General features: G+C 31.6%; 2 protein-coding genes across 2 annotated transcripts in view; both read left to right on the top strand.

The window, feature by feature from the left end:
- Positions 1 to 27438, top strand: part of LOC133323520 (polypyrimidine tract-binding protein 2-like) — a gene marked incomplete at its 3' end in the record, with an annotated part of 210777 nt that overhangs the window by 52233 nt on the left and 131106 nt on the right. The window lies entirely within an intron of this gene.
- On the top strand, positions 8708 to 9937 carry LOC133323519 (transcription factor btd-like). The gene has a single exon (XM_061532437.1). The coding sequence runs from the start codon at positions 8732 to 8734 to the stop codon at positions 9935 to 9937; it is 1206 nt and encodes a 401-aa protein (XP_061388421.1). The 5' UTR covers positions 8708 to 8731.

The raw sequence follows: 27438 nt of genomic DNA, 5'->3' as shown, positions 1-27438 counted from the left end.
TAATATAATTATTATTATATAAAATAATATTTTAAAGTAGAAAGTATTTTTATTAACAATTACTTAAATTTAAAACATGATTTAAAGAAAATAATTTATATTCAAAGATATATTTAATACAAATTTATTTTACATTAAAATATATATTTCTTAAATATTTCCCTTAAATATTTTAATGTAATATTTTTTGTTGAAAATTATATAATTTAAAGATATTTAAAAGTATATATTTTTAAATAAAATATATTAAACGACAAATCAAATAAAAAAAGATATATATATATATATTGCTTATTTTATTTTTTATACAAATTTATTCAAAAACTTATTATTAAATACCTTCAAATATATATTTTTTTTTATTTTTTATCATATATATATATATATATAAAGTATATAAAACATTATAATGAAATGTTTATAATGAAATTATATAATTACAAATACTTCTTTATTTTTATATTATATATTATTATTAAAAATATATTTTATAACAAACAATATATATTTATAACTATATTTAATAACAACAAATTGTATATATATTTTTTTTAATAGTATATATTATATAATTTTTTATAACAATTTTTTTTTTATTTTTTTTTTATAAAAAGCATATTTTTTATTTGTAATATTTTTTATTTTATTTATAAAAAACAACTTGACAATTTTGCAAAAAAAAAATTAATTACAAAATATAAATTTATTAAAATCAAACTATTTTTTATTAAATGAAATTTTTTATACTTTTTATTTTGTGGTTGAAAATATATTGTTATTAGTTTATTTTTAATTTATCAAATAATTATTATATATTTTTTTATAAATATTTTTTATTAGGATTGATTTCCTTATTATCCTTTGATATCCTTCTCGTATTGTTTCTTATTGTCTCTTATAATTTATGTAAGTTTTATTTATTTAATTGATATAATTTTTTTACAAAGAAACAAAAACATCCAGAGTTAGTTTGGTTGGGGGTTTCAAATACGCTGTTGCTCATCAGAATAGGTTTACATGCAATAGATCAGTTTCTTTTATGTTCGGGATTTTTCTAGGTTTCCAAGGATTTCCTTTTTTCAATTTTCTTTTACACATAAAACAAAATCTCTTTTGGCCCTTAAATACACTCTTCTTCTGGCCCTTGAATACGTTTAATAACGAAACTTATAAACAAAAAGTATTATTATTATATATGTCAATTTTTCGGCGAAATTCGGTTAAAATAGTGTTTTTTTCTCTAAGCGTTTATTGGCCTTTGAATAATTGTTTCTTAAGAAATACAGGCCTAGTCCATGATTATTTTTTCCTCAATAAACCTTGACTCTACTGTTTCTGGAATATCCTTTCCAGGGTATTTAAATATTTGTCCTACAGATCTTGGAATATTTTTTCTTAACAAGATCCACGACACAACTGGTCCTTGAACTTTTTTTCTTAAAAATGTCACTCCTCGACAGGACCTTCAATATTTTTCATTCTTAAAAAACTCACGCCACTATTTGTACATGAATATTTGTTTATTTAAAAAATCCGCAACTCTTGTTCCTTGAATATTTTTTCTTGAACAAATGCATGTCACTACTGGCCATTGGATATATTTTCAAATCCACATTTTCCCTAAATATTTTTTTCTTAAAACAATTTTCGCTTCCTTTTGTCCTTCAAATAATTCTCGTTTCTACAGCTCCTGAAACATTTTTTCTTTTTAAATCCTTGAATATTTTTTAAAAAACATGTTTAAATCGGTCCCGGAAATCGGTCGTAAAAAATACACATTTTTACTACTTGTTGACTATTTTTTCTTAAAGAACTCTTAATGATCCGTAATTTATTTTTCCAGAAATATCCCAGAAAACGTATTTTTTGTTTTCAAATCCATGGCTCTTTTTTATGCTAATTATTCCAAGGCACCTTGAGTGTTTTGCTTAAAACCCTTATATATTTTTGTTGGTCCTTGGGTATACTTTCAGAATAGAAAAATGTTCAAAATGTCCTTTACATTTGCTCTGTAATCCATTATTAAATTTTATGTAGAACTTATTGTTAATTACGAATTCCTAAAATCATGGAGATTTTGGCATTTTTTCTAGAAAAAATCCCCAATAGCTCTCTTGGCTCTTGAATATTTCTGTTTAAGATCTTAGAATATCCATGTTAATATGACTTCTCTCGGAATATTTTATCCTAAAAACAGCATTTGCAATGCTTCCGAATACACCTTTCATTTGAAATATAAATAGCAACCCTTGGTATTGCTACTACAGAATTTTAATTTCCTTTTTTTAAAGTTAATTTTTTCAATTTTTGTTTTTTATAAATACTTTTTTACTTTTTTCTGATAATTTTCTTATAACATTGTTTGTTTTTTTTCACAAAATTTACAATTTTTGAATTTTATTTAAATATATTACATGTTTTCTCAACTCTTATAGAACAACTCTACTACAGAATAAATTCTACGCAAAAACGATTCAATTTTTCAAGTGGTATTTAAACCTTTGGTCCTAAACACCACCACCACACATCCTTTGATCCAATCAAACTCCTCCTCTATTGAAAAATTTCCAATATTTTCCTCAAACAAAAATCAAATTATTAACGACATTTAAACGAAAAAATTAAAAAAAAATAATTAAATCAAATTTTAAACAAATCGTTGCTTTGGCCATTCGAAAAAAACAAGTCAAATAGGAAATTTAGAAAAAAAATCCATTTTAAGGAAAGAAAGGAGTTAAGAATTTGCCAAAAAATTAGAAAAATCACGAGTGTGCAATACTTATATTTATAGCTGGAAGAATTAGTAGAAACAAAACAAAAAAACCAAGGTTGTTGTTATAAAAAAATAAACAAAATTACAAAAACATAAAATTAATTTTAACAAAAAAATAAGAAAATTAATTATATCCCTCATAAAGGCAATTATTGAATTACAAAAAAGGTTGTTGAGAGCGTTTATTTGCAAAAAAAAAAGAAAAATCCATAACAGATTTTAAAATAAATTAAACGCCCCCAGAAAATTTTACCTTAACAAAAAAAACAAATCTAAGCCAAAAAAGAAAACACACAGGCAATTTTTAGCAATCTTTAAGAAAAAATCAAGAATTCAATATATAAACCAAGTCAATTGATGTTAAATTCAAACAAAACAAAAAACCAAAATCTATACAACAAAAAATATTATACATAACTATATATATACATTTGTAGAAATATATACAAATATTTTTAATATTTATATATAAAAACAGAGACAAAGAGAGCGTAACGGACAAGAAGAAGAAAATAAAATTTTAATCCTTTATAGTTAGTCAAAGAAAACCCAGACTTTTGTGAAATATTTCATTCAAACTCGAAATAAAAAAAAAATAAATTAATAAAAAAATAAAAAAAAAAATTAAATCAAATTAAAAAGAAAAATATTGAAATTAGTTCAATATCTAAGTAGCAAAAATTATATAGACAAAATTTGTTATTAGCTTAAATGAAAGTAATATAAGAAAAATAGAAGAAGGATATCAGAGGTTAATTTTTAAGTAAAAAATTAAAACAATCAGTCAAAGGTTCGGCAATTTTTTTTTGAATGTGAAAATCTTTGCCACCATATAAAAATTTGACTCAAGAGTACGCGTTTTGACAATCAATACAAAATTAGCGTGAAAATAATTATATAAAATTTTTAAATATATATAAAAATAAATATACATATATATCGTATATATAATTCTAGCATATAGATTTTCAAATTCTAAAATTTTTTCTCCACGATTCCCTATTACGAATCAAAAATCTTCAATCATCTACAAGCAAATCAAACAATCAATCTCTGTGTGATTTAGAGCAAAACAAAAAATAATCCTGAAACAATCAATACCAATCTCTAAACCCCCTCAAAACTCTGGACAATCTCTACATTTCTACATTAATTGTATAAGAAAAAAACCCCTTCTACAAAAATCGTATCAATAAAATCTATTTCTACATTTTTTTTGTATAAGAAAAACTCTTCTACAAAAAAGAAAAAAATCTTAAAAATACACCTCTCTCTCCTCAAGACTCCTCTTGGACAATCTTTCTGCAATTTTACCCAATACATATATACAATTAAATATTTAAGCATATACATATATTTGTCTTTTACTCTCTAGTATATAAAAAAAAAATTATATAGACATACATATATATAATAATCATATCTAGCAAAACTTTTTTCTATAAATATATTAAAAAATATATATAGCAAAACAAAGAATACATATAAAATAACCTCTCTTATTCTAAACAAAAAATCTAAATATTTATACTCAAACTAATCACAGTGTGTTTCAATTTACCTTTATTGTAGAATTTATCTTAGCAAAAAAAAAGAACTTAAAAAACCAACAACAACAAATCAAAAAACCAAAAGCAAATATAAACTATTAAAAAAAAAAATAAAAATCAAAACTTAAAATCAAAAAGCAACAATTTGTTCCATATCATCCAACAATTGGCTATAACAATTTTTAAAACATAGTCAAAATCAAATTAAACAAACAGTTCCACATTAGAACACATTTGCATTCCTTGTCTATTATCCTGACCTATTTGATCCTTTGAACAATACCACCAATCTTCGAACAACAACAAACGATCAAACCAAACCTAAAGTCAGCTAAAAGTCAGTCTCAAAAAAAAAAAGTTAAAGAAGAAAAGAGAAAATAAACTTAAAATCCTAATAACAAAGAAATCAGTGATCCTTAAAAAAAACAACAACAGCAGCTTGTATCCTGTTATAAATTCAGAAAACAAAAAAAAGCTAAATCATCATCTTCCAGCTTTTCTACAACAACCTCGCCTGCAAAACGATTATAATGGTAAGAGTTTCACAACCTTGCTTTGTTTATACATTTATTCTATGAGATAGAAATCAAGAGAAATTTTTTAGAAAAATATATATTTTTTTTGAGGAGCAGCAGATAAAATATTGGAACATTTCATATAGAGGGAAGAATTGGATATAAAAAAATTAGAGTTTCTTAAAGAAATTCTCTTAAAAATTGTTATTCATGAAATATTTTCTTAGTTATTATTTTCAAATTGTTAGCAATTTTTATTTGTTAAATATTAACAATATTGAAATCTTTTGGTCGGTGACTTATAGTGAAATTTTGTGTAGATTATTTTGTTTATTAACAACCAAATTCTAAAACAACATTTTCCTGCAAATTTTAGCCCATTTGTTTTTGATATATTTTTAATAAATATTACTTACACACTTTACTTAGCTGGATTGTGGAAGAACTTTCGTTCTTTTGTGCAGTTTTTTTCAGTTTGAAAGATCATATTCGGCAATGTTGTCTTCCACTTGATCTTTCCATCTTATTCGGGCTTCCCCTTCTGCGTGAACCATCAGCTGGTTCGCTTTTATATGCTTTCTGGGCTGGGGCAGCTTCATCCAACATGACCTAGCCGACGTAGTCGCTGCAGCTCAATACGTCTAACAATGTCGATGTCCAAGAATAGCTGGTACAGCTCATGGTTCATTTGACAGCGATATTCACCGTCAACGCAGATCGGCCCATAGATCTTTCGGAGAACTCTCTAACACTACAAGAGCTGCCTCATCTGCTTGTATAAGTACCCATGCTTCAGATCCATATAACAGAACGGGTAGTATCAGCGTCTTGTAAAGTGAGAGTTTGGTCTTGCGGTAGGTGGTCTTGCTTTTGAGTTGCTTACTCAGACCATAGTAGCATCTGTTGGCCATCACTATTCCTCTCCGAATTTCAAAACTTATGTCACTAATTTGGTGAATAATATTTTGTCTATTAACCACTTATTCTCATAATATAGTTTGCTAGAGATTTTGAATCGTTTCTTAAACTTAGATTTTAATACAATGTTAAACTTTCTAACCAACCGTCCTTGTAAACATATATCTATCACTAATATCTACAGCATATAACCTATCATTTACGTAGAGCCTCTCATTTAGGGGTTTGCATGATTCTAATGTTTGTATAACCCTGTATAACAATTGAAGGACCATTTGTCACACAGGGTGTCCACTGATAAAATAAATAAAATAATTGTGTGACACCCCGTTTTAATAGACGGAAAGCTTATTCATGTTTGTTTTCGCATTTACCTAGTTATGCATTTTTCTTAAAATTTTTGACTTATGACGAAATTTAATGATTAACATTGCCCACGTTGGCATCGTGTTAAAGAAAAATTACATGGGTGATACGCCAGGTCTTAGAAGGACCAATTAAATGATTTTTCTAATTTCAATACTTTATATTCTAACGTTTGAAACACCCAGTTTTAAGATTGAAGGACCATTTGCCACACAGGGTGCCACTCACATAAAACATGTATGTATTTGTGTGACTCCCCGTTTTAAGGCAGAAAGACCATTTTAATGATTTGTTATGTTTCTTTAATGAACTTTCATTAGATATTACAATGAAATTAGGTCAATTGACCTGTAAACCAAATATTGATCTCGTTTTCATTCTATGTTTATTAAATTCAGAGCATTTATGTGGCATGTATCATATATTTTTAGTAGAAGGAAACTCATTTTTTTAACTAGTTAAAAATTTCTACATTGTGGCCATGACAATTTTTTATATTTGTTTTTAGATCAATTTTCTATAAATAATAAATGAGGTCGAAGGACCATTTAGTTCTCTAACAATTCAAAATTTAATTATATGTCAATGTATGTGAATCGCGGCAGTACAAATGAAAACAGTACAAACATGATTAAACATTAGGTCGAGGGCCATTTGTTTAATCACAATATCCACATGACTTTATATAGTTGAGGCGGTCGAAATGCAAATTTTTGGTAAGAAATGCCTCCTTATTTTCCGTATAAAAATACCTTCTAAATATTTTTCATTAACTATTAAAATGTTGGATTTTCGAATATATATGTCTTAATTTTATTGAGATCGAAGGACCTTTTGTTAATAAATAATAAAGATTTTTTGAATAAACATTCCTTAATTTTGTCGAGGTTAAATAGGCTCATTTTATATCTAGGCATTTTGACGAAGTATTACTTTTTCGAATGATGTCGAAGGACCATTATTTAACATATAAAATGCAATAAGTTTCGCCTTAAATTTTTGAAATTCTTTGATCTAATCGATACAATTATATTCTCTTGTCTAATGATTGCTGATTTATTTTGTTTTATTGCCATTAAATATTTTTTATTTGCAAAAAACATGATTACACCACGAAGAATTAGTCCAAAATGTACAATTTGTTCATCCCATTGTTCTGGGATGAATGCATCCTCTATTTTTTTTTTATTTGTTTCGAATTCTTTAGAACGCCAGATAGGCTCTGCATGCTGCACATAAATTTGTTTTGCTTGTGAAATATTCAAATAATTGTAATTAATCCTCAATATGACCCCTACAAAATAGGTTATTTTGTTTCACACATAACCTCAAATTTATTGTGTAATTTTACACTTGAATATATTAACCACGGTGGCATACAGCAGACAGACGTCATGAATAATTCAATTTGACAGATTTCGATAATATATTTTCATGCAAATGCAATCCGTGATTCATTTAATTTATTTTAGGGATTTTCAGATTTTTCTTATTGCAATTAATTCCACAGAAGATGAGGCACCAACATATTTTCGATTAAGGGAAAAGATACCAAAAATCCAAATTCTCCTTATAATGAAATGTTCCAATGATTCTGCTATATTGAATATTTGACAATGTTAGGATTTTTTTTTATTTCTATACAAAGTTATAATGTAATTTTAAAAAAGAAAAGTTATTAAGACGTTGTTTAAACTTATGTTAATAACCTTTTCAACTTGTTGGTAGTAAAAGGAAAATAAAAAACTTTCAACTATCATAATTTATATACAAATAAAACTTTAAAGTACTATCATATTATGCTATGACTACTATTATTACTACTACAACTACTTCACTATTTCTTTGCAAATAAAATACAAGAATTCAAATTTCTTTGTATGATGTCCTCTTATTTTATTGCTTATTTCATACTGGCATTAATTTGTTTAAAAAATTAACTTTGAGGTTCTCGAGCTCTTCTCCTCTCGCTCTCACTCTCTATCTGTCATAATAACGTCATATATCTCTCTTTGTAAAGTAATTTCTCACTGGTCTCTTAGCAATTTGAGGGTTTTCTATATTTTTCTGGCACTGCTCCCCTACTTCTACTTCTTTACAACTACTACTACTCCTCTTCTTGTTCTACTGCTATTGATAATTTCTTGTTAAATACTAAACACCAAATATAAATAAAATAAAATTCTTTCACTACAACTACTACCTATTTTTGTATTTAAATTATTAATGGCCACCAAAAAACAAAAATTAAATATTTTCTTTGGAATTTTTCTTCATTAAAAGCACTCTAGGTTAACGTATTTTTTTCAAAACCACCATCACCACTAAGAAACAGAAAATTAAAAAAAACAAAGAGTTGTATATTCTAATTTTTTACTTTCCTTTGTGTTCTGTTTTTCCTGTTGAAATCTTAAATTTCGTTTTCTTTGAGCTATTCGTTTGGTTTTTTTTTCATTGAGGGTTTTCTTTTTGTTTTTGTTATGGTTTTCTTATTCTTCTTCTCTGTCACCTATTTTAACAAAGAAAAACACCAACTAAAAAATAGAAAACTACTACTCTACTAAAAAACCCAATACTAAACAAAAATTAAAAACCACCACAAACAGCAAATGCAGTTGCTACAGGCAGCACCCACAGCCGGACATCCGCATCAGTTGCATCATATGCAGCCACCCAGTTATTCGCCCGGCTATCCAGCTGGAGCTGTTGCCGCAGCAGCTGCGGCCGCCACCATGTTGCAACAACAGCATCAGCAGCAGCAACAACAACAGCATCAACAACATCAGCAGCAGCAACAATATCAATTACAACAACAGCTACACTATGCTCAACAGCAACAACAACAACAAACCCTTGTTGCCCAACAACAGCAGCAGCAGCAACAACAAATGCAAATGTTACAAACCTATATGCAACTGCAAGTAAACAATGCAGCTAGCCCCACCACACCCACAAAGTTTGGTAGCGCCTTGCAACATCAAACCCAACAAGCGCTGCAGCAACAACAGCATCAATTACAGCTGCAACAACCCCAGGCCCCGGCATTCTTTGCCTCTGCCACCGCCGGTACTCCCTTGACCATAATACCCGCCTGCAATGGTTCTTCGGCTGCGGTGGCGGCCGCCATGTTTGCGGCAAATATGGCCGGTTCGAACAACAGCAACTCCACCACAACAACGTCGACAGCAACCACAACTCCATCCAACAACAATAATGTAAATAATAACATTAGTCTATCTGCAACTAGTTCTTCTCCATCAGCAGCAACTGCGGCGACCGGTGCATATTTGGGTGGCGGCGGTACGGCTGTTGGCTCGACCGCAAGTGGCATGGCCGCCGCCGCCATGGCCATTGCCAATGCCACCAATTCCGTGGTCGCTTCCGTGCCAAATCATGGAGGTGCTGGCCTCTTGGGTGGTGCCCCAACCGCCACCACCAACATCGGCCAGTCGGGTGTTCTCCTCAATGGCGCCGACTATTGGTCGGCCAACTATTTTGGAACAGCAACACCTCCAGCAACGGCATTATCTGCGTCAGCGGGCATTGCTGGTTTTGTTGGTATGCGTCCAGGTGCCGGTTTGCTGGGCAGTGCTCCGGGCTGTCCGACAATTGAATTGGCAAATAAAACTTCAAAACTTTTATTGGCCACCTCGCCGTTGCCACTCAATTCCAGCCAGACATCATCCAAGTCATCGTCGTCGTCCTCTTCTACATCAAGTCGCTGCAGTTCTGCTTCTTCTGATTGTTCTATGTCATCGCCATCTTCATTGCATCTATCTTCTCCTAAAAAGGTTTGTGTCTACTTGTACGTCTAGAAGAACTCACAAAACAACTAAAATAATAACCCAAAAAAAAACTACATCAATGTGTGTCGTCTAACATCTGTGTGTGTGTAACTCCTGCATCCCCAAGAACACAAACAACTAACAACAGTAAATTCCAATCAACCTAGTTTCCATTCCAAATTTTTTTCCAAAATTCTTCTTCCTTAACTCCTTCTCCATCCATCATTGTTGTAATATTTGTGTTATTCTTTTTGTTGTCAAAATATATTTTCTTTGTGTGAAATTTTTTGTTGTTGTTGCTTTTTATTATAATACTAAAAAATAATACTTACTTCTCTTCCTGATCTTGAAATATCATCTTCATGTATATATTAGATAGAAGTAGATGTCCTGATAAGGATCGTTCTCTGTGCTTCATGTGTTATGTAGTCCATTTGTAGCTCTCTTGAATGTTCGGCTTATTAACTGTGCTTTTGTGAAATAATATGCTCTTTGTTTTTGTAGTAAATATTTTAAAAATCTAAATTATTTTTATTTGTATTTATAAAAAATTGTGTTAGTAATAAAAATTTAAATAGTTTTTTAATGTTGAAATGAGAAAAATTGCTTAATTGTAAGAAAAATTATTTTTATAACACCCTGTATTAACATCGAAGGACCATTTGGAATGCAGGGTGTTCTTATTTGCCAAGAAATATTTGGTTTTATATCAAAATTGTTTTATTTATATCAAAGAAATAGTTAAGTTATACCTTCGGAATTATTTGAAAATATGTTATCCTAATTACCATGTTTTTAAATGGTCTTTCGGTTCTAACACCGGTTATATCAACAATATTGTATGTTTGAGACACCCTATGTTAAGCTCGAAGGATCATAGAAACAAAGGGTATTTTGATGATGATTCAGTTAAATATTAATGTTGACGAACTTATAATTATAACCGAAAGGATTTTGTCGCATAAAATTATTTATTGTATTGTCAAAAATATAACATTTTTTATGATAAAAAAATCGCCAAAATTCTCCAACACTCTGAAATAAAAATTTCAAGATTAATTAATTTTTAGTCTATGCATTGGTGAAGTTCTAAAAGGCCTTGGCGTGCAATTATAAATATTAAAATAATTTCATTTGAATTCTATATACCTTATCCATGTCGAAGGACCAAATTAACGCTACGAATCTGTAAACAATATTTTTTTGGGCTATTTTAGATGCATTTCCGATTCATATTTTTATTAAGAAATGCAAGGGTCATTTGTTAAATAAATTTAAATTAAGTCATACAAATAACGAGGTCGAAGGACCATTATTTTTATTTCATTAAATAAAAATAATGGTAAACAGAGTAAATTTTGCATTTAACAATTAATGATTCAATTAATTTATGCTATATATATGCGTTATCGAGGTCGAAGGGCAAAACTTAAATAGAGTGAGGTCGAAGGACCATAAAATGCAAAAATGTACACACAATTTTGACGGCGTTTAAGTTGCGTTTCCGATTCAAACTCTTAAAAGATAAGGAAGCAGAATATTCAAAAAATTCTCTGAGGGCATTTTTTTTAATTTGCTCACATTATGGAGTAAAATTACCATAAAAATTACCTTTTTGAAATCGAAGGACCATTATTTGAATAGAATTTAAAATTATCTCAATATTCTTTTCATATTTGTAAAAAAAAATATACGACACGAAGTAGATCTTTCGATTACATCCAATTAATGGTCCTTCGACCCCACTTGTTGGTTAAATTGGCAATCATTAACATGTTAAATGGGGTCGAAGGACCATTAGATACATTTCCATGAGTTTTTGGAGTATGTTTTTAAATATAAACATCAGGAAACCTGTTTAAAATTAATTGAATTGAAGTCGAAGGACCATTTCTTTTAGATAATATAACATCATTTATCAGAAATCTGTTTTTTTTTAATTGATTGATTTATTTATACATTGATTGGGGCCAGTTTACAATATTTTCTCTGCACAATTGATGATTTTGCTCCGAAAAGACGAACTAGGAAATTATCATAGAAAGGGAAAACCCATACAGGCCTAGAAATTGAGTAAATTCCCCTTAATTCAGTCGAATGATAATTTTTTTTTTAATAGTTTAAATTATTTCATTGCATTTGTACATTGGATTGAGGTCGTAGGACCATTCTTCTCAGCTCCATGGCCGATTCTGCTCAGAAAAGAGAAATTATAAATTTCTAAGAAATTGGGGGAAAGACTTCATTATTTTTTTTAGTGTTGGTCCTTCGACCTTGATCTAGAGTAAATGGGTTCTTAATAACAGGTTTTTTTTCTTTCGATATTATTATCAATGAAAAATAAATTATTTGAGGGATTTTTATGCAATATAGGATTCGATTGACGGGCCATTTTGGAAAATTGAGTCGAAGGACCATTTCTTTGCTGGTCCTTCGACTTTGAGTACATGGGTTATTGCGCCCACTTTTTTTTTTAATTGATAGTTTAGTCGCTGTAAGAGCAATGATACTATGGGTGCTTGTGTTTTCTGTAGAAAACGGGTGTACCGGGTGATTATTATGTTAAAATTATGGTTCTTCGACGATTATTATTCGGTAAATGAATAAAAATTAGTTCAAATTTTTTTTCGATTTTATTATCGCTTAGTAATTTTTATGAGATATAGAATACCGATTTAATGGATTATCTTGTTTTGCAATTATAATATGGTTTATATTCCAAAACTGTCCTGGCCTCCAAAATATTGTCAAACTCTCAAGGTGTCAATATAATTACAACTATCACTCTATTACCTACCACCACGACCTGATATATTATTGATAAGAATGATGAAGACCCGCATTCAACACTTGTCTCTCATGATTACATTTATTTTGTATTAAAACAACCAGGTGGACCCTCTCACACTTTTCCCCTTCTCCCCAGTGATACCTTATCAATCCAACAACAACAGCAAAATGCCTGGAAAATATTCAACGCCCTTTACAATACATTTTCCCCAAGTAACAACAATTGCCAGTAAATTGTTTTGCTGCTCTATTTATTTACATACACAAATGAACGTGAGTGCGTTTGGGAGGGATGGAAGGAGCAGGGGTACATGGTGTTAGACCAGCATAATGGTCACATGCACATATGTCCATGTACCCACCATTTACTATATATACAGCAGTCAGTCAAGCTGTCCTTGGTGTAGAATCGGTGGTACCTAGGTGGTTGGCTGAATGACTGGTTGTTTGGCGTTGTTTCCTCTCCATTTGTTGTTGTCTTTTTTATGGGTATTTATTTTATCGGCTTTTGCAATTGTTGTTGTGCATTGATGTCGTTCAATATGTGTTGTTGCTGTTGCTATTTTTTCCTATATTTATTTTATTACAATAATGTTTTTATATACACCTTTTGCGCTCTCTAGCTTTCCCGACTGGCTGGCTTGTTGGTTTGCTCTGCCTCATGGTGCCTGGCATATCGATTAGTGTTAATGTGTTGTTGCATATTTTATAAACAATTACATTTCAATATTTGCTGTGCATTGTGTTGTGCTGTTGGTTTTGTTGTTGCTGTCGTTGTATCCTTTTTTTACCGGGCATTATAGAAAAAATAATTCCATGGCGGATTTTTGTTCTTTTGCCTTGGTGTCCTACGCAAAAGGGCGCTCGTCGTCGATGTCTTCTTTAATAATTTAAAACCTTTGCATTAAGCCTTTTGTTTTTTGTTGTTGTTGATGTCGGCGATTTTTGCTTAGGCGTGAAGCTAAGGTGGGCCCACTTGTCTTCTGGCACTTTGACATTTTTGGCCTAGAGAAGACACTTTGGGTGTGTGCGTGTGTGTGTGGGACAGAACAGCAACAATTTAATAAGCGTAGGCCGATGTCCATGGTCATACTGGGGTTAATAATGGCAAAAGGTGTATTCCCCTCCTGCCATTTAACTTATAATGTGTTAAATGTCAACGAAATAAAGTTATACAAAGTTTTCGAGCGTGGTGTGACAGGAGGCGAAGCAGAAGTAGTCGGATTTGTCGATGTCGATATTGTATTTCATTGGAAAACAATTTGTATAATGAGTTTATTTCCTGGGGATTTGAAAAATGGCATAACTCCATTTGAAAAACTTATCGCACTCTCCCCTCCATTTGAATAACTTGCCAATCTCCCTCCCTCTCTCTCAATTTTTCCTCTCTTCCTTTCACATGGTTGACAATATTCAAATTTTTGTATGAAATTATTGGAATTGTGAATCCCATGTTATTGGTATTATGTCATTGTTGTTGTTGTTCGTCGTTCTTGTTGTTGTTGTTGCTGTTATAGAGTTATTAGCGTTTTATTGTATTAAATATGTTTTATGTTCTCGACTACCCTCCAGGACATCAGCGCATATGGTCGTTTGATTGTTTTTGTAAATTTATGCAATTTTTGTTGTTGTTGCTATTGCCTTAAATAGGATTAAGTGATTTTTGCATATTTACAAAAACACAATTTTATTTCAAAATTATTATTTCTGTACAATTCGTCTAATTGTTTTGTTGTTGTTTTTTTTTTCGTTAATTTTTGTAAAACATATTTTTGTTGTATATATATGTTTGTGTGTATTTTTATATGCAAAAATATATATTTATTACAAATTACAATATAATATGATAATATTCAAATGACAACAATTTTCACAGTGGAGGTCTAAAGTGTGTAAACTTTACAATGAGAAATATTTTTCTAAATAAAAAATTCTGAAAGAAAAGGTGTAAATTATTCGCCTCAAACAAATAGCAGATAGTTATTCTTCTCTATAGAAGGAAGATCTGAGAGATATTTCCTCTGTAGAGGAGCTTGAAGGCAATCTGAAAGTCGTCATCTGCATGGAAGAGCTTAAGATCCTGCTTCTTCTCCATAGAAGAACGGAAGGTCTTCATATGATTTACTAAATTAAAGTTTTTTTTCTCTATAGAAGAGATCTTCCCAATAGAAAGTATTTTTTACATAGAAAAGCTAGAGGTATCCTTTTCTTCTACATTGAAGATTTGAAAGGTGTTCCTCTTCATGGCAGAAAATCCAAAGCACTGCTGAAGGGGGTGCTAATTGATGGAACTAAAGGACAATCTGAAGCTCCGAAGGGGTTCATTTGGACCAAAAATCTGAAAGTGTTCATATCTGAGGAACTGATGGTGTTGTTCTCATAAAAAAATTATTTTCCTCTATAGAAGAGGTCTTTTCCATATGATGTATTATTCTACTTGGAAATGCTAGATGTATTCTTTTCCATAGAGATGTTGAAAAGTCTTCTTCTACATAGAAGAATAAAGGTCCTGTTCTGTTGTCCATAGTGGATCTGAAAAATATTTCCCATATAATATCTAAAAACTAGAAAACCTTATGGTGTTTTAGAGAAGACTTTTTTGACGAGCTGGAAACAAATGAAAGGATTTTAGCCCTCCAAAGAGAAAATTAAGGTTTTCCTCTTGAAGGGTTTGAAGGCCTACTTTTGGGTTCAGATTTTCTCCAGAGAAAAGAATATCTGGTGTTCATTTTGTAGAAGAAGACCTGGGAGCTATTCTTGCGGAACATCTGGTGGTCTTCTCTTGCATATGACCTGGAGGTCTGCTCGTATATACGACCTGGAGGTCTGCTCGTACAGATGACCTGGTGTGTCTTCTCTTAGAGATGACGTGGTGTTCTGCTCATACAGATGACCCTTTGTCATTTTCTTGTGCCTGTGACTTACGGGTCTTCTTATTATTGACCTAGCGAATTTCCTCCAAGACGATCCTGGTGTTCTTCTCCTATAGAAAAAAACTGCTGGTCTTTTTCTGGAGCACTTGCTGTTATTTATTGATAATAACTACTCTTCTTGTGGAAGATTTACTCTTATAGAAGACCTACTTGCTATTAAAGAAGACGTGGTGGACCTCCTGATGATCTCATAGGCAACTTCCTGACTTTCTTATAGAAGACGAAACTATCATATAAAATACTTCCTGGTCATATTATAGAAGCCCTCTTGATCCTCCTATAGAAGTCTAATTACAGATTACCCCCTGGGGACCTCCTAATTATTTAATAGAAGATCTACTGCTGATTGAAGACCCTCTCTGTCTTCTAATAGAAGGCCTCTAGATTTTCACATTTTCCTTACGTATTTGCATATAAACTTCTTGGTCTTTGAATATAACTCAGCTTGGTCTCAGCATAGAAGAGCCTCTGATCGTCTCATAGAAACTCAGTAGAAGACCTTACAATAACAAACTTTCTGATCTTTATAAAATAGTAGATCTTAGGAACACCTCCCAATATTTTCACTGTGGAATACCCTCTATGTGTGTCTTATCTTTTAATAGAATACTTCCTGTTGAATACCCTCTCTGTGTGTCTTATATAGGACTTCGTGAATTTCTCTTATCATCTTATAGAAAATCTATGCTCCTGGTCTTCGGATATCAGCCTCATGGCTTTCAATTGCAAACTTTCTGATCTTCCTCCAATAGAATAGACCTCCTGGAAACCTCTCAATATTGTAATTGAAAACATTGTAATCTTCTCATGTTCTTCTCAAAGTTCTGCTGTATTTCTCATTGATGAACTAGAGGTCTCGTAACAAGAAGTTCTCTGGAATACCGAGTGGTTTTCGTATACAAGACCTCGGGGGTTTCAAAAGAAGACTTTATGATCTTTTAATAGAAGACATTCTGAAAATATATTTGTATTCTCTTTCAAGACCTTCTGATCTGGCTGCTCTTCCACTGTTCTGACCCCCGGCCAGCTCTACAATTTTGTTATTTATTTATTTTTTTCGTTCTGAACATTTAATACAAAATATCCACTGAATAATCCATGGGGACAAAAAAAAAACGAAACATTTCAATATTTGCATTTGTTGCAACGTACAATAACAACAACAACAGCAACAACAACAAACAAAATCATATTTCGATTTAGTGACATTAGCCGATGTTTACATGGATGGTCTGTTGTCTACGTGTGTGTGTATGTGAATAACAACAATATGTGTCGTATGTGTCCTAGCTAGCAGTCCTTTATCAAACGACCATGTAGATTTTCATAATCCTTTTGTCAGATTGGGAAATACATAACAGGAATTTGTTGTTGGCACATGTTTTCTGTTGTTGTTGTCGATTTTTTTTAATTCTTTGCAATATGTTCTCTTCGTTTTAATTGAATATTTTTATAAATTCATAAAATTGAAAAAAAGTGTATCAAAACATATTCGTTTGTCTGTCGGGCTGCTAAAAAAAGTTTTTTTTCGGAAGAGAAAAAAATAATGAAAAAACTCATATTTCTGTTTTACTAATCCTCGGGATTTATATGCCAAAAATGCCTGACTGCTTCTAGTACACACAATTTTTATTGAGTTTTCTACTGTATAGGTTTTTTCCAGTAGCTCTCCTCCTCTACTATAAAAATAGACCATGGCGCGTATTTCAACTGTGTATGTCTGTGTGCGAAACGTGCGACAAGTTAATGAGTTTGCTTAGCAGCAAAGAAATGCAAGCACGGAAAACTTTTATGTTGCCAATATTTGATGCACTTCCCATTCTCTCCCACATACCTCCTTCCTCCCTCTACCCATCCACCTTGTCCCTGAGTCTGATCCATGGTAACCATCTTTCTTCAGTTTATGAGAAATACCTTAAGTTTGTTGCTTTTCACTTTTTTATCAGGAAAATACCCTGACGAAGTGTACGGAAGAGTTAGGAAGCTGGACCTGGTCTATGAGCGACTTTTCTTATTTGCAGTTTGCTTGCTTCCTTCGTTTTTTACAACTTTTTAATTTGTTTTCCAGTTACACATAAAACTGTAATTTCACAAGCATTGGCAAATAAATACATTAATACCCCCCCAATGGTCCAAGAGAGAAAGAAGGAGGTAGTTATTTGTTAAGGAAGTACCAAAAGTCCTGAAAATGGTACTATAACAACCCTTAAAAACTGAAGTTTATAGATTTTGGAAATATTTGTCTTCATTCTTTCAAATTTTTATGTTGATTGAGTGAGTGTCAGGCAGTCAGTCATTTATTCAGTTAGAATAGCTAGCCATTGTTTATTTTGGAAAAAATGACGTGTGCCACGATGACACTTGATTGTTGTGATTAGAGTTTTACGTCTTTTTTGTAGTTGATTTTATGTGACAGATGTATGTCCTCCCCATCATGAATAACGTTTATCAGCCATTAGTTTACCCCCTTTTTTGGATTTGGTTTTTTTATAGTTGTTTTTGTTAGTGTTACCACCATCCACCCCTATTGCCGTATAAACAAAAATCATATCATCATATTTGCTCATATGTCTTTGTTTTGTTGATACCTTATCTTGTTTATTTGCCTCTGCTAGGGTATGTGTGTAGAGCTAGCTCACCGCTTATCTAAGCCCTTTAAGCCAGCCGTCGAATTGAGGTCATGCCAACCGCCTAATTTCCTTTGATAAATATTTGAAAGTGAAAAACACAACGCCTACGATTTATTTTTTTTAATATTTAGACAAGGATTTGTGTCTCTCTATTTGTCAAAGGGTTGGATGGGGTATTTTTAGAATCCATTCGGATCATTAAAAATTGAAACCTTTTTGTAATATTGAAGTAATAGAAATATATAAAAATTCGGATAATGATTCGTATGAAAAAAACCCCGGCAATATTAAATGTTTCTGTCAAAATTGAAAAATACGTCACATACACTTTTAAAGCGTATAAAGTCTGATGACCTTCCTTTGTGGGTAAGAAAAAATTGGAAAATCTGTTACTAACCTGTAGAAACTACTATTTCATTGCTAGATTTCGATTTCACATGAAGTTTTATTTAAGTGATGGCTTTTGCATTTATTCTACAGTCAATTTCTAATTAAGAAGTCTGCCTCACATAAAAGTGAACTCATGTATGAGATTTGATCCAAAAAATCCTTAAGGTCTGGTCTGATACCTCTATTTATTCATCAATAACTATTGTGTCGTCTAAAAGACCTCCTAGCCTTTCAGGCGACCTTCAGGTCTTTCAGACGACCTCTTGATCTTTCAGACGACCTCTTGATCTTTTAGACGACATCCTGGTCTTATAGATGATGTCTAAAAAAACCATCTGGTCTTATTATCGACTAAATTCATAGCTTGCTTCTAGAAAACCTCATGATCTTCTTAAAAAACCTTCTGATCTTATAGAGGGACCTCTTGGTCTTATAGAAGACCTCTTATAAGAAACCACCTAGTCTTATTATCGACCACCTCATAGCTTGGTTCTAGGAGACCCGTTGATCTTTTTACAGAGGACCTCCTGGTCTTTAATAAGACTTCCTGGTATCATACGAAACCTTCTGATCTCATAGCAGACTTCCTGGTATTACAGAAGTCATCTTGGTCTTCTTATAGACCTAGAAGGCTTCCTGATCTTCTTGTAGAAGACCATCTGGTCCTCTTATAAGAGACCTACTGGATTTCTTGGTCCTCCCCTCAGAGCCATAAAAACGATCTTCATGATTGTTTGATGCTGTAGTCTGTCCCAGGCAATTGGGCTGCCATCAATCGTTGCCTAGAAACAACTCCTCCTTAAATTTTTGCAGTGGTCCTTGCTTATTTAGTGAGGTCCTTGCTTATTTAGTGATTGTCGATATTGGCTATTCTAATGTCAGGAGGCCTCGGAAGCATCAGGAAAATAGGATACAGGCCTCATTTTAAAATATTTTTTAATTCTTCGACCGGATTCCAAACCCATTCCCATTGATCCACTGCACTACGCCAGCCTAATTTCAGGTAGCATTCTTTACTTTTATTCCAGCTAATTCCAGATCAATCATATCTGCTGTACCCTGTTCTAGGTGTCATCCATCGTTGCATAGAAATAATGGTTTCTTGAATTTTGTGCAATGGTTGGGGTCTTTGATTTTTTAGTGTTGCCACTTTCCTGTAGGTGGCACTCTGCCCTGTCATTCCTAAACTCTAGTGTTGATTATTCTGGAGTGAACTTTTTTCAAATATTCGAATAACAATTTGAAAGAAAAATTTCCTCCTTCGATTGGATTCGAACTAGGCATCCATAAAATTTTAGTCTGACACAATCCACTGCACTGCGCCAGGCCAAAAACTGCAAGTGGAATTCCTTATTATTATTTCAGCTAAGTATATTATTGATCTGCTGTAGCCTATCCTAGAGGAATGGGGGCTGCCATCTATTGTTGAAACAAGGCCTACTTGAATTTTTGCAGTGATTGGAATGTTTGCTTATTTATTATTGCCACATGTAGGTGGCGCTCTACCCTGTCATTCATATATTGGTGGCATCCTCATTTATATATGTTGAGGTTGGTTATTAGAATGCCCAGGGCTTGGCATGGACTTCACTTGAAGGAACATGCAAACCTCTGACTACAAATATTCGAAAACTACTTTGAAATAAATTTGTTTTCCTTCTTTTGAATTCATCGGGGGTTGTAGTCTGATCAGTGACCAAAAGCATTTCTGTTAATCGAACGTAAGATAATTTTTCGGTCTTGGCTCTTTAGAACGTTTTCATGATTTGCGTCACCGGTTATTACCTTTTGTGACGTCATATCTGGATTGTCTTTGACAAATATTCAGAACTTCGTAAGCGATGTTCATGTGACGCGCTTTTTTTGCTTAAATTTTAGCAATTACAAAAATATTCAAATGAACTAAGTGGTGATTACATAAACTGGTGAAACAGAACTGATTACAGATACTGTCTTCTTCGAAGACTTGAAGTGCATCCTTAAGAATACCAAATAGTCTTCTAATAGAAGAGCGGTTAAATATTTGTCAGTTTCCTCCGTTGAAGGAACTAGCTCATTAATTTAGTACCATAGTTCATATTAGTTCAGTAGTTCATTGATACATTAGTTACTTCGGTCAATGAACAGAAAGATCTAGATGAACCATTGGATCAAAATGAACTAGTTGAACGAGAGTAAAAAGGCTCGAGTGAAAGGAACTAACGATAGAACCGAAACTAGTTCCAATTGTTCCTTTTGGATAATAGCTTCTTTGAACTAGTTCCTTCACTAATATTTAAAGAATGAAGTATAAGAACAAAGGAATCGAAGCTGGTGCCGATCTTTCCTTTAAAAGAATAGTAACATTGAACTAGTTCATTGCATAATGACCTAACTTTTTTAATACAAAATCACAAGGACTTCTATAGAACATCTGTCAATTTCAATTTCAAATGAAATTTAATTTCTTGTCTATTCGTGTTTATTTTAATTCCCACGCAAACATTAAATATTTTACTACAACCTAACCTAATTTAAAAATTTAGTGTAAATTAAATTCTCGCCAGTTTTTTATCTACATTTTGTGGCTTAAATAGTAAAAAATGTCATTAAACTTACACACTCGCACACTGTCACACACTCACACATAAAATATGAAACCTATTAAAGTTATAGCTTCGGCAAAAAAATATGAATCTCTTTAGAAATGTAAATTGTTTGGGTTGTGAACAGCAAGAGCAGTAGCAGCTAAGCATCGAAAGGATGTCAACATTGACATCAACACACACACACATATGTGGCGCATCAATAATACATTCCAACTATATAAATCACGTGAAAATTCACAAACACATGTACCCAGCAAACACACACACACATATTCAAAGGGGAGCATTATACACACAATGTTGTAGTTGGCATAAAAGTGCATAAACTCGGTTACAATTTGTTAAAAAGGGAAAATCCTCAATGAATTCATTTACACCCACATGTTTGAGGGTGTATACATGTGTTTGTAATGACATATATAAAATACCATGGCAAGGATGGATGTGTGTAATATAACTGAACTTACTTAAAGGTAGTAGAGTAGTTAGTTGTAGTCGTAGTACAAGGATAATTTTTTGATATTCGAAAATTAGTAAGACTGATGTTAGTTTAAATAACTTAAGTTATGCTGCTGTTGATGAAAAGGATGTCGAGAGAATGCAGGTGAAATATGAATGAAATGCCAGAGAAGAAAGGTAGGAGAGGTCGTCAGGGCAGGTTAGTAAACCTGTAAGGGATGTTGGCAAAGTTTTATTTAATGCTTACCACCACCCCCAACTGAACAGGGGGGCCTGAAATAGAAAAAATGGTGGTAGTTATTCTCAATTACTTTGACGAGAAGATGCAGAAGAAAAATACACATTCACAGAAAATACACATTAAACACAAGTGCCAGCATATTAACTAGCATCTCGTCGCCGTCTAAGATGAGGAAAAGCAGAAACAGAAGTGTTTGCAACGTTAAATGCGCGTGTAATAACCGAAAAACGAATGAAGCCCAGCGGGATATTCAGGTTCATTTATGTCAAAAACATACAAACACGCAAATATATCCTTAGTTCTTCAACATACATCTACACACATCCAATCAACCACTTGTACGCACATCATTAGTAGGAGTAGTAGCAACAATTCGTGTTAAACAGTAACCGACACAAATTCTCCGAAGGGTTGGTTGTATGTGTATTGCAAGAGGAATTGCATAAATTTTAAAGACCTCGACTCTATGTGCAGAGTTTCGAAACTCTTTTTGGAATCCATTGTAAATCCTTCTTCATCTTCTCGAACTAATGCTGCATGTGTTAATTAGGATAATACACTAACTTAAAAATTGAGGAAATAGTTTAAGACAGAATTTTGTGTGGAAATGAAAAATCAACAGAGTTTGCTGGAGAAAGTGCAATAGTTTGATTAATTTTTCGGTGAAAATACTTTTGAAGAGTATGCAAGAGGTTTGCTAATGAACGGTACAGCACATTAGCTATCATTAAATGAGGTTTTTGGAGTTTTTTTTCAGCATCTAAGCTAAAATACAAATTCGTTAATTTGGCCATAGAAATTAAATTTACAAAATTAAATTAAATTAGCTAAATATATGCTGAAACTTTCAATAATATTTAAAATATGTGGGTTAACATGAAATTATGTACAATATACATAAAAATTATGAACAATACGTAGCTATTATGAAAAAGTTCTTCGGAGTATGTGAAATGTCGTTTTATAAGAGAAGCCAATATAATACCTTTTACAGTCTACGAACAGTGATCAAAAGACAATCTTTTGTTTGAACCTTCAATCTTAACTGTAATATGTGACCGCGAATCAAATTATGTACAATTTCATAAAAACTGATAACAATACCTAACAGAGAATTAAATACTTATGTTGAAATAGTTCCAAGCAAATATTCTTCACTTCCAATATTTTAAGGAATACATTTATACATTTTTATTAATTACACAAAATATCGAAAACAAAACAGTATTATGGAAAATTTATTGATTTTGAGAAATCTACCAGAAAAGCTATAATTTCATATTTAGAAATGTTCAAAGCTCTCTGGTTTTCAGAAATGTGTGCATAGTCTCTCTGATATGTTGTTCTATAAGAGAAAATAAAATAATACATATAGGTCTTAGAGCATAATACATTTTGGTGTCCTTTTACTGAAACCTTCAATCGTATCTGACAAATGTGAGCGTAAATAAAGTTATACACAATTTCATAGAAACTATGAACTGTACATAGAAAGTATGCACAAATTCATTAAGTTGAAAATACGTCATCATTTATCTGTAAATATATTTATTTTCTATATTTTTAGAAAAAAATTCATAGGTAGGAATAAACCAACAAAATGTAGAAAAATAATACTCATGTACAAATTCGATTTCAAAACTAGGATCTTATATTTAGGAAATTATTCATAGACTCCTTGAGTGTCCGTTCTAGAAAAGCTAAAAAATATCTTTTGACCTTTAAAAAGGCTATCTTTTTCTGCTTGAAAAAGAACACATTTTGCTGAAACCTTCAATCATGTCCGATATATAATGGCAAATTTAATTTTATGTACAATATACATAGAAACTATATAGGAATAAACCCACAAAATATGGGTTTATTCATATATAGGAATAAACCCACAAAATATAGGAAGATAATGATCATGTATAAATTCATCGATTTTAAAACTAGGATATTATATTTAGGAAATTATTCATAGACTCCTTGAATGGCCGTTCTAGAAAAGCTAAAAAATATATTTCGATCCTTCAATAGGTTATCTTTTTCTCCTAAAAAGTAGACATTTTCCTGAAAACTTCAATTATGCCCGATAAATAATTGAAAATTTTATTTTATGTACAATATACATAGAAACTATGAACAATACATATATATTATGTACCAACTCATGAAGAAGCAAATTATATATAAAAAATGCTATTCTGGTATTGAAAAAAAGTTAAAAAATAAATTATGAACAGTTTCATAGTAACTAAGAACAATACCTAGCAGTTATGCAAAGAATCTTTAAAAGAAGTATAACATATATAACATATATATATCTTGTATCATATCATTAAATTATGAGCTCACGTCAATTTATGTACCATATCTTGGAAACTAGGAACAATGCATAACAATTATGTATAAGTTCATTGAGCGGAGAAACCTATTTTAATATAAAATTGATTACTATACCTGAAAAAATATAGGGGGGAAATGAAATTATAAAATGTTTCATAGAATCTTTGGACTATATCTAGAAATAATCCTCGTTTTCATGAATTTTGTGCATAAATGACATTGTTCTTAGTTTCTATGAAACTGTTGATAAACTTTTTTTGTCTCAAAAGTTTTAGGTGTAATAAGTAGGTGTTTTTATTACAATTCGTAAGCCGTTTAATACATTTGTACATTATTATAATGTAATGTTCTTAGGTTCTATGTATAGTTTACATAATAATTAGGAACACTTGTACATTTCACTTTTTTGGTCTAGCTTATTCTCTAAGAATTTATAAGTTGCTGTCATTTTCTTGTAAAATTTAAATAAAATTAAATAAATTGAAATTATAAAATATATGTAATTGTACCTAAATCCAATAAAGGCATTCGATTTGTCTTTTGAATAAAAGTATTTAATGTCGAAAAAATTAGGAACAGATCTATAAAATTCCCTGTCCCTCCTCATAATTTTAGTCCCAGCCCTTTCCTCTCCTTACATTAATCTGCCATAGTTTTCCGCATATGTGTCCCATTCCTCTTGTATAAATTCATTTATTTTTTTACCGAAGAAACTTTACATATCTATTCATCAACACTCTTGAGCACATGAGTGAAATTCGAGTATGCTGCAGTTGATTTCATTAACAGAAAAAGTTTAGAATATATCCGCCCTGACTTTGCGAGGCATCAGCAGCAGCATACCAACTATACAACCATACATGAATGGCCCAAGGGTTGACAAGGGTAGTAGTTGTAGTTGTGCACAAAACAGATAACTCGAGATATGGGTACAGGTTTACAAATTAATTTTTCCTATACAAGTTAACAGCAAAAAAAAGGAAAAAAAACACAGATAGATTTTTCAAAAAGATGTTCCAGGTGGATAAAGTTATTACATGCGTTGAATGGTTGCCGCCGCCGACGATGACGATACGAATAAGTTTAACAAGAGTTTTGCTATGTTAAGTTGGGTTAAATAAAAAAGCATGAAAAAAAATGCAACTCAAAATCATAACTTGAACACGCAGCCAGAAGATGAACAAGAAGTCTATACAAGATTTACAAGAATATGAAAATTTATTACTATAAAGTAAAGAAAGGCAGACATCTTGAAGGGAAAGGGAATAAAGAGAAATGCAAAACATCATTTACCCTTAAAGTATGCAATAGTTTTTGTAGGAAATGCAAGTTATTCGTGTTTTTGGTCCTTCGTCGTGAAATTCACAATGTTGGGTTTGTTTTTTTTTTCACTTGTTCGTTTTTTGTCTTAAGGCGTTAAGAAGTAGTAGTAGTTGCAGTAATAAAAATTCTAAAGTCAGCTATTTCTACTGTGGTAACTTTATTTACATCTGATTGTAAGGATTTTTTCCGGCTGTTGCATTTCTGCTATTTGCCTTGGCAGCACAAATTGTTTCCACTAAATTGCCACAGGTTTTACAGTGAACATATTTTTTTTTTTTTGTAAGGATTCATGTCGTCCCCTTCATATTCAGTGGCATAAATCCTGTAACGATTTTTTTATTTCAACATCTAAACGTTTTGCATCACCGCGAAGTTGTTTTCTTCCTTTGGTGAACGATGAAAAACTTTTGACATATTGCACTTCTTCGACTGTTTGACTATCTAATAATGCGTAAGAAAATGGTGACACAGCAAAGTCCTGTTGCACTGCATCAATCCAATAGATTCTAGGGAAGTTCGTTTTTTTTTCTTTTACATTACATTAAATTCATGGCAAATATAATGTGTCAACACTTTTAGCTGGCCCATAAATGTGCTGAGAAATTGCAGCCAGCCAGCCAAGCATTTGATTGAAAAGAGAAAAATGCGAGGAGCCATGGAAAGGAAGATTATTCCTCCTTTTTTTCTTCCTGGAACTTCTATCTACAGCCTTTTTAGTCACTCTCTCAGTAAGTCATTTGAGGTGATTGTGTTTTCTTTGCAATATTCTTGCCATTTCATCATTTCGCAATAGGTTTTTTTATTCTACATTAAAAAAAGAAGCTAGAAGAAAAAGTGTCTGCCCGGTGTTTTCCATTTTCCCCTCTATTTTCTCCCAGGAAAATGAACAAACAAGACCAAGTCCGCCATCTCTAGGTGATAATGTTGCATTTTTGCATGTAATTTTTCTCTGCTAACAATGATTTCTATTTGTTGCCTTCGTGCCATTGTGCTTTTCTGTTTTTCTGTCTTCTTTGTCCTGCAACACAATAAAGTCAGTATTTTTTTCTGCCGTCACTTCGTTACTACATCTTAAATTGTGTTCTCCTTCTGCGTGTAATAGCTTTAAGGCTTCTTGTTTCTTGGGTTATTTTCTTCTGATTTTATTTTTTCATACCCCTTTTTATAGTTTTCGCCTCGCCATCTCCTGCAATTGCAATTTGAATTTTACATTTAAGAGATTAGAAAACCAATCAATTACTTGTTAATAAGCTTTTTTTCCGCTTGTCCATCTCCTCATTTTCTATGTTTTTTTGTTGTAATTTGCCTTAGAGTTAATGTACTTGAAATAAGGACATTCTCATGTAGGATGGGGAATTTATGCATTTTTAAATTGACAATAAATGTCAAAAAGGTTTGCCATAAGTTTATTTAAAAAAAAATATTTGTGAAATTATTCTTTAAGAAAATAATATTGAGGGTTACCAAAATCCAGCAGATTAAAAAAATCAAGCGTTAAAGTCTGAATAAAAATAATAAAGCAATCTTGAGATTTTTTCTCCGTTGAAAGAATAAGTAATTACAGTTCCTGATTTCTATGAAATTGTTCATAAAATTTTCAAAAACAAAAATCCTAAATTCAGACAAAGAGTTTACTTTTTAGGGCCTCAAAATACAAAAAAAAACTTTTGATTACTGAAATTAAAATTTTTGGGAGCTATGTAAACATTATGCAAACAATTTGTATTTTTACCAATTGTTCCTAATTTATATGAACTTGTTCATATTATCTATAAAATAACTCCCTTATCCACTTGTTATAAGCTTCAAATGTCTTCAAGATTTCTCTAGACATGGTTACAAATTA

Source organism: Musca vetustissima, unplaced genomic scaffold (assembly GCF_032173495.1).
Source record: "Musca vetustissima isolate MV318-11 ecotype Yass unplaced genomic scaffold, APGP_CSIRO_Mvet_v1 utg18434, whole genome shotgun sequence".
In the NCBI taxonomy this organism is placed as follows: domain Eukaryota; kingdom Metazoa; phylum Arthropoda; class Insecta; order Diptera; family Muscidae; genus Musca; species Musca vetustissima.
The sequence above is the reverse complement of the archived record's forward strand: the minus strand, read 5'-3'. Positions and strand labels throughout refer to the sequence as shown.

What these genes read in the sequence shown, in the direction of transcription:
- LOC133323519 (XM_061532437.1), top strand. Translation starts at nt 8,732, where the DNA reads ATGCAGTTGCTACAGGCAGCACCCACAGCCGGACATCCGCATCAGTTG.